The sequence below is a fragment of the Nanorana parkeri genome, unplaced genomic scaffold (assembly GCF_000935625.1).
Source record: "Nanorana parkeri isolate BGI_ZX_2015 unplaced genomic scaffold, ASM93562v1 scaffold1760, whole genome shotgun sequence".
Lineage (NCBI taxonomy): Eukaryota > Metazoa > Chordata > Amphibia > Anura > Dicroglossidae > Nanorana > Nanorana parkeri.
This window is the reverse complement of record NW_017308028.1, coordinates 274,758-283,784: the sequence shown is the minus strand read 5'-3', so window position 1 is coordinate 283,784 and position 9,027 is coordinate 274,758. Positions and strand designations below refer to the sequence as shown.

General features: G+C 48.1%; 1 protein-coding gene across 1 annotated transcript in view; it reads left to right on the top strand.

Moving 5' to 3' along the window:
* Positions 1-331: 331 nt before the first annotated feature.
* DRP2 (dystrophin related protein 2) overlaps positions 332-9,027 on the top strand; it is a 46,833-nt gene continuing 38,137 nt past the window's right edge. Inside the window, exons 1-4 of the mRNA XM_018571445.1 lie at positions 332-416; positions 1,972-2,095; positions 5,903-6,171; positions 7,338-7,484. Coding sequence (XP_018426947.1) covers positions 1,978-2,095; positions 5,903-6,171; positions 7,338-7,484 — 534 coding nt within the window. The 5' untranslated portion in view covers positions 332-416; positions 1,972-1,977. The remainder of the gene's footprint in view (positions 417-1,971; positions 2,096-5,902; positions 6,172-7,337; positions 7,485-9,027) is intronic.

Below are 9,027 nucleotides of genomic sequence, written 5' to 3'. Positions count from 1 at the left end.
GTGACTTACCTGCAGTTCAGCAGGCCAAAGATAAACATCTGGTAAGATCTTCTGCACAATGTCCTCTTCCTTGTTGGATCTCTCCTGGTGGTGGGTGGTCCACAACGATGCAGAGAGCAGAGCTGACCTGATGAGCGCCTCTTTCTGCATCAGTGTATGTGAGTGCAGAGTGCCCTAGTGATGTCCACTTAGGGAATGGGTTTAAGACCTCTTGCAGTCACAGGATGTGGAATGGGTTGATGACCTCTTGCAGTCACAGGATGTGGAATGGGTTGATGACCTCTTGCAGTCACAGAATGTGTTGATGACCTCTTGCATTCATAGATTGGCTAGGAGCGAAAGATGAAGAGCTGTCAGTTCAGCTGCCCCTCCGTGGTGACTTACCTGCAGTTCAGCAGGCCAAAGATAAACATCTGGTAAGATCTTCTGCACAATGTCCTCTTCCTTGTTGGATCTCTCCTGGTGGTGGGTGGTCCACAACGATGCAGAGAGCAGAGCTGACCTGATGAGCGCCTCTTTCTGCATCAGTGTATGTGAGTGCAGAGTGCCCTAGTGATGTCCACTTAGGGAATGGGTTTAAGACCTCTTGCAGTCACAGGATGTGGAATGGGTTGATGACCTCTTGCAGTCACAGGATGTGGAATGGGTTGATGACCTCTTGCAGTCACAGGATGTGGAATGGGCTGATGACCTCTTGCAGTCACAGAATGGGTTGATGACCTCTTGCAGTCACAGGATGTGGAATGGGTTGATGACCTCTTGCAGTCACAGGATGTGGAATGGGTTGATGACCTCTTGCAGTCACAGGATGTCCTTGTGTTCTGGGTTGAGTGACACACAACATCATTAAGCTCAGAAGACTGAGATTGTAGAAGTAGAAAGTAATTACTGTGGGGGACAGAGCCAGAGAGGAGATGAGTGTTGTACCCAGAGCTAGATCTGTGTTTCTTCAAATTGCCTTGGATCTCTCCTGGCGGAGGGGGTCCACAAGGATGCAGAGAGCAGAGCTGACCTGATGACGTCAGCACCACTTTCTGCATCAGTCTATGTGAGTGCAGAGTGCCCTGGTGATGCCCCCTTAGGGAACAAACCTTGATAACCTTATGCAATCACAGGATGTGGAATGGATTGATGACCTCTTGCGGTCACAGGATGTGGAATGGGTTGATGACCTCTTGCAGTCACAGGATGTGGAATGGGTTGATGACCTCTTGCAGTCACAGGATGTGGAATGGGTTGATGACCTCTTGCAGTCACAGGATGTGGAATGGGTTGATGACCTCATGCAATCACAGGATGTGGAATACAAACAGAAGAAAAGTTGGCCACACACCGGATTCTATTGAAGGTTGTACCACATCACTAGTGTCCCGCCCAAGGTCCACCACCACTGATGCATTTCACCCAATCACAAGCTTAATCGTAGAGATGAGATATCTCTACAACTAAGCCCATGATTGGGTGAAACGCATCAGCTGTGATGGACCTTGGGCGGGACACCAGTGATGTGGTACAACCTTCAATAAACGATCCCAGTGGAATCCGGCGTGTGGCCATCTTTTCTTCTGTTTGTATGGGCTCATATTGAAGCGAGGACGTACTCCCAGCGGGCAAGCACCCGGCTCATTCCTACCCTGAGCCGTAGAGGAGCGATTCTTCTTTGTGTGTTCTCCTTTCCGGGGCACCATTTTTGGAATTGAACCTGTGCCCGAACTATGTGCATTAAAGAATTTCCACATTCTGAACAAGCTGTGAAGGCAGTTTAAAGCAAGCTCTCATTCACCTCTGTAGTTGTAGGCATTGTGGAGAAAGTCATTTTCAAATTCCCAACAAAGGCACCAGATTTATGCTTGTGGATGACTTTTATGTAATTGTTATAGCATCACGTCCCCAATGTGCGGGTCTTTGTGCTGTGGTAACAGGCTTATGTGTGTCCAGTGTGTATTTATATATTTGTTTATAACTCTTTAGCTGTTTATGGAGGAGGTCAAAGCACGAGGCCCTTACATATACTCCATTCTCGAGTCTGCTCAAGCCTTCCTCACCCAGCATCCTTTCCAAGATGCGGAAGAGGAAACGTCCACGTTGACCAAAGGTTAGTGTATAATGAACTGCTTGCCGACTTTATTATCATTTGTCTTAGGCCTGTAAAGCTTGAACACATTACTGTGTAATTCCAGACAATAGTATCTGGTAAGCCTTCCCGTTCATCCAAATGATCCCTACATACAGAATTTTGCTGCCAGTCTTATTATTAGCGATGCAACTATATCGGTTTATCAGTATCGAGTGCGAGTACCAATATTTGTTTTCCGGTACTCGCCGATACCGAATACCAATACCGGAAATCCCATTAAGGAAGCGAGGCGGCACTTAATGACTTGCTTCCCCATTAGCAGGGAAGCCGTCTCCATGCTCCCTCGTTACCAGTCATGTTTGGCTTAGCCGAAGTGCAGAGGGACTTCGACTCTGCCGATCCAACATCTGGATCGGCAGAGCCGAAGCTCCGGTAGCTCACTCGCTGCCATTCGCCCCTCGCGGCATTCTGCTATTTTGCCCGGTACCTCTGAGGTACCGAGCGGAATAGAAAAGAAGTTAAAAGAATGAGAAACAAAAAACAGTTGCCAAATTATTTTAAAAATGATTTAACAAATAGGAACATATATATATATTTTAAAGAAAAGAAAAAGAAATGAAAAAAAAAACCCCAAAAAAACAATTGGGTGGATCTAGCAGTGACAGCTAGAGTCTTCTAGCAGGTCCCGGCCAATGAATAACAACTGGGCGGAGCTGGCCGTGATGTCACCACCCAGTTGTTATTGTTTAATGACAGATCAGCATCCCCAGGTCAATTGGACAATGCTGATCTATTATTACAACTGGGTGGAGCCAGCCGTGAGATCTGGCTCTGCCCAGCTGTCATTTGCGGGGCGAACGGTCGACCTTTGGCAGGCAGTTCTCCCTGCTTCGGCTGTCACTTCGGCTCAGTCGAGCCGCGGCATATGCCATTGTGAATAGCCCATACAGCAGCCCTTCAGTTCGACTGAACCGAAGGGCAGAGGCGGCCGAAGAGAGCCAAAGGATCAGCCAAAGCAACGGCTGGACCCAGGCAGCCGCTATGTGGCCCGGGCACAGGGGGGCCCGCCCAGGACACCCCCCTGATGTCTATGGTGGGCTCTGCAGGGTCACCCTCAGGTGAGCTGTGTGGGATCTCAAGTGGGCTTTTCAAGGGGTGTAACTAGAAATCACAGGGCCCCATATAGAATTTTGCTATGGGGCCTTGTGATTTCTAGTTACGCCCCTGGCTGGATCCGCTATTTAGTGAATTAACCCTCTAAATTTCTAGTAGCCACATCACAGAAGGTAATGGGGGCTACAATAGTTATATTCTTGTAATCCAACATGGATCTCCTGCATTTTTGGGGCCTCATGTTTAACAGTTGAACCAGTTCTCTTAAGTGGAAGTGGCATGCCAAACTCCATAGGCATTGGTAAACATTTTCAATTGTTTTGAAGCAAACCGACGTCCATTGTCTGATCCAAACCTTCCTGGGAATCCATGTTCAGAGAATGTTATTCAATGGCAGTAGATGTCAAGGTTTTTTTTTCTCTGCTTCTGTTTAAACATTCTGCTGTGGGAATTCACAACCGCAGCATAAGTGCATTGTTCACTGTGAATAACAATTGGCCATTGTTGTAAGGGTATTGCATGCTCGGCCGAAGGTTCCCTGGGGTTAAAAGCATATTACGGCAAGCAGAATGGACATGTTTTGTGTTCTATTTATACAATCCTCATTTCCCATGTGCCCTTGTTTCAGCATTTTAGTTATAAACTAGCCTTTTATCTTTGCATAGTGACCAACTCTTCATTAAAGTAATAAAACTCTACCACAGTTGGCGGACGTGACGTATTAACTTTGGCCGGCCACTTATTAACAGTTGATGGTCATTAGCTGTGTTTCATTATCTAAAAACCGAGTGTGCTAAGCTTTTAGGGTGGGTACATTTTTGCTTATAGCATTGTGATGTTTGGGGATATTAGCACATATGGTGAGCGCTGTAAGGATGCAGGCCACTCGCAATATCTTCTTTTTAAGGGCCTGGTAGCTCACCTTTATTCAAACTAAAGTTCATACATCCACCTTGGATACTCTCGCAGGGGTTGTTCAGCATAACATCCATGCAATACTTCAAAACAACACAACCTTATCCTCTTGGCTTCCCCTCTACACATTACCACTTCTGGCCCACTGGTCCTCATGGAAGTGCTGCCCCACACTTGTACTAGCGGACCCTCAGGCTCACGGTTCTCCTAGCCTCAACCAGTTCTCCCCAGCCTCCCTGGCTGTCTACATGTGCCACCCCCTGACTCTATTTTAATTTCTGGGGGAGTCCTCCTGACCCCTCAACATGGCCTGTTCCTACTTCCCAGCAGGAGCTCACGTGACTCCTCTCTGACTTTTGGAGGAGTCCCCCTGACCCCTGAACACCGTCTGTTCCTACTTCCCAGCAGGAGCTCACCTGACTCTTCGACTCTTCTCTGACTTCTGGGGGAGTCCTCCTGACCCCTGAACACCGTCTGTTCCTATTTCCCAGTAGGAGCTCACCTGAGTCCTCTATGACTTCTGGAGGAGTCCTCTATGACTTCTGGAGGAGTCCTCCTGACCCCTGAACACGGTCTGTTCCTATTTCCCAGTAGGAGCTCACCTGACTCCTCTCTGACTTCTGGAGGAGCCATTCTGACCCCTGAACATGGTCTGTTCCTATTTCCCAGTAGGAGCTCACCTGACTCCTCTCTGACTTCTGGGGGAGTCCCCCTGACCCCTGAACATGGTCTGTTCCTATTTCCCAGCAGGAGCTCACCTGACTCATCTCTGACTTCTCAGGAGCTAATTCCCCTAGCCAGCATGCTCTATGTAAACCTGTGCAATCATTGGGTGTTGGCCACTGCTAAAGCCTGGACCTAGATATCACGTACCTGGTAGAGGACTGACTTGGTTGAGAGGACTCACTTGGTTGAGGAGGCCTCCTTTCGGCTCTTGTCTCACACCCGTGGAAGAGGGGACCGGGAAAGAGCAGACAGAGAGTAGCACAGGTGCCGAGATGTTCAGGCCCAGTGCCTGGCAAAAGTCCAGCAACAGATTCCCTGGGACGGTCGGCAGGGCTGGAAGCCAGCTGAGGGATAAGCGTGGTTGGCAGCAGGGCTGGAGAGAAGTCAAGCAAGCCAGGGGTCAAAGCCAGACAGTCAGAACGGTACCAAGGGAGCAGGCCGAGGCAGAATCCAGGAACAAGCAGAGGTCAAGACAGGCAGCAGTCAATCGTAGTCAAAGCAATCCAGGCCAAGGCAACAGGTGATCAAGCTTAGCAGAAACACAGGAACATAAGCTGAAAGACCGTTCAGCACTGATCAATGGAACAGGCCAGTTTATATAGGATCATCAATCAGAGGAAGACTTGTCATTTTCCCGTGCGCCACGTTAGCACGTCTGTTAAGTTGTGTGTGCATGTGCGCTAGCGCATGTTTTCCAATTGTACGGAAAGCTGGGACTCGCGCGTGGGTGATCATAACACCCAAATTCTACACTGGGATTGCCAAACAATACCACAGCATCTAGAAATGCTCAGGCATGGTAACAAATGGCCATCACATATACAGTGTGTAGTATATACAGTACAGATGTGCTGTGGTTCCTGAAGAGCATTCCCTTACTATGAACATAAATGCTCAATAGTATGTTGGGAGTGTGACCAAGATGGAGTCACACCTAGTGTATGATCGATTTATGGATGCAATATGGTTATACGATGCGATTGAGATATCGTTATGGACTTTTTAAGGTGCAATCGCTGGTTTAGTTCCATAACCGTGTCATGCCTTTTGGTTTAACCTTTTTGCCCCTAGATGCTTCCCCAAAGAACCGCTCTCAGACCATCAGTCGTTTACTTTGGAAGCAAGCGAATGTAGCAAGCGAGCTTTGGGACAGACTGACTGCCCGTGGTGTAGACCAGCAACGTCACCTGGAGAGAACGTTGGAACAGCTTCAAGATCTGGAAGTCTCAATGAAAGAGGCTGCCGATGCGCTTCAACAAGCAGAGAATGTGCAAGGAACTTGGGAAACCATCGGAGACCTGTTTATTGACTCCCTACCTGAGCACATCCAGGCTACCAAGGTAATAACCGGCCTTTTTTTGACATTTTTTACCATGGAAGAGCCCTTGAAATGATAAATGGACCTGACTTTTCTGGCCAATCAGATGTATCTTTCGGTTTAGTGCATCCGAATGGGTCTGAATCCAAATTTTCGATTTGCATTCGAGAGCTCCCGCATGCCATTCAGGTCTATAAGGGTCACAATGTTGCCGCCACGAATATGCGTTTGTATTACAAAATACTACTTATATATACATAATACTAAACAAGACCCGAATGGAGTCCAAATTGCTGAATAGCAATCAAGAGCTTCCGAATGCCATTCGGGTCTGGAAGCCTCAGCTTTAATATGGCTCCCAGCAGCGGTGTATTTAGGTTTCCTGCTGCCCTAGGCAAGACGAAACTTGCCCCCCCGCCCCCCATCTAAATTTATACCACCCTTCCTGTTCAAGACACTTTGCGTAACTTGTCAGTCGCTGATTACAGCTTCTGACAGGTTGCGCTATTAGCGTTGCAGGGAAGCCAGGGTCTCAGGTGGGCTGTAAAAGATCTTTGGTGGGCTCTGCAGGGTCTAAGGCTGAGACCGCCAAAGACCCTGCACAACCCACCACAGACCTTGCACAGCCCTCCTGAGTCCCTGCAAACCCCACCAGAGACCCCGCAGAGCCCACCATAGACCCTGCACTGAGACTCTTAGGTGGGCTGTGCAGAATCTATGATGGGCTGTGCAGGGTCTCTTTCCCTGCACACATGCTGCTCCTCTTACCTGAAGCTCCTCACACGAAACTTCTTCCTCCAGCCCCCCGCAGCCTGCGCCGGCTGGGCCGCCTCTCACCCGGCCCCTGCCATGCTTCGGCCTCCTGTTTCAGCTGCGAACACGCCCGAGCCCATCACTTGTGGTCACTTGCTAGTCAGTGGAAAACAGCCCATTACATTGACGATTAGCAGGAGAGGTTCCCTCTTTCATTGGTGGTCGCTGGGAGAAGTACTTCCCTAAATTAGTGGTCAGTGGGAATAATTCGTCCCTTACCATTGGATATAAGTGATTGTTATTGGTGTTAGTGGTTACCTAACTGCAGAGCTCCCACCAGCCCCAAACTTCTGGTTCTTAGGCCTTCAATAGGGGGGAAGTGTTATATAATTGGCCACTTTGCTGAACAATCTCTAATTTTGTGTAATTCTCTAGTTATTCAAAGAAGATATGAGTTCCATAAAAGACACAATCAAGATGGCGAACGATCTTGCCCACCAGCTGGCGGTTTGTGATGTTCACCTTTCTGTGGAAAATGCTCGGGAGCTTGAGCAAATGAACAACCGATGGAAACAGCTACAGGTAGGACAGAAAAACAACGAGCAGTCGACATTGGCTTGCCTGATACAAATAATCTAAAACGGCAATTAAATACCGACCCTCTTTGACCCCTTTATAGGGTGAAGGAAAGTACGCCTCACGGGATTGTGCCCCAAAAGATACACTTTGTGTCCTCCTCCCATATCACTCTATCTTCAGACCTACCCTGGAGTCCTCAGTGGTTTTACCACGGAGGACTCTATGATTTCTAACACTCGCCTTTACTACCTCCATATTTCTCTGTGATTCTCGTCTCTCAATGTTTGTGTTGTCTTGCTGCCTGTCTTCGTTTACTTAAAGGAGAACTATGAGGTGAGTGCTTTTCACTCACCTCATAGTTCTATCAGACCTGTGACAATGAAACTGTCACAGGTCGGCTCAGTAGATCAGGAGGTGAGCGAACACATATCGGCGTTCCCTCACCTCTCGATCCTGTCACGGCTCTCTGCCATGACAGGGGAGGGGCTGGGTTCCCCCCTCCCCGCTCTGATCCGCCCGCGCTGACTGGCGGAACGGACGGGGGAGGGGGCGGGTACAGCTGGCTCTGCCTCTAGATAGGCAGAGCCAGCTGTCAGTCACGCTGCTGGGCGGATCCCGGCACAATTGTCGGGATCCACTTCAGCTGCGGCGTCTCAGTATACCGCGAGCAGCTGCTCGCAGTATACTGTGGCGTCTCAGTATACCGCGAGCTACAGCTCCCTATATACTGAGCCTAGGGTGACGGGAGGACACTAGTTTGTGTCCTCCCGTTACACTAAGGAGAACTATGGGGAAAAGCCTTAACCCCATAGTTCTCCTTTAATGATATTACCGCTACCATAGACCAAACTTACAGCCTATTGGGTTTAGGTCACCGAACTGAAGGACCAATCGATCTACATACCCATTCCCTTGTCATATGTAATATGCATGTTAATCTCTCAGTATGGATCTACTGCTGCGTTAAGCGGGACTTATCAACAACACGGTCCTTATTGTATTGTATTGTATTGTAACCTAGCTGATTGACAGTTATGCGGCATTCCGCTTGGACGATGTGATATGTATGATCACACTGTATGTCTTTCACTTTTCTTATGTTCAATAAAACAAAAATGTTAATGGAAAAAAAAAAGGCAATTAAAGGGAAACCTAGACTGAGAGAAATAAGCTGGCTGCCATGTCTGATCTCCTCCTGAAGATGCTCGTTGTCTGGCAAGGATGCTGAGCGTCTGAATTCAATCATTCTTTAAATTGTGCAGCCAGGAAAGTCAGAGCTGGCCTCCTGCAAAGCTGTTCCAGGTCCCTAACTCGGGAAGCAATGATGCCTTCAGATCAATACACCAGTCAAGCCACCAGCATTTTCAGACCTTGAAGTAAGGAACAGGGATTAACAGACCACTTTGTACAGGTTGGACCTAAAATTACCATTGCCAGAGAGTATTCACATTGAAGGTCACCAAAATGAGTGTTTAAGGCTTTAAGAGGTTTTTTTTTTTTTTTTTTTTTTTTTTTTTTTTTTTTTCTTTTCTCCTCTCAATCTTTA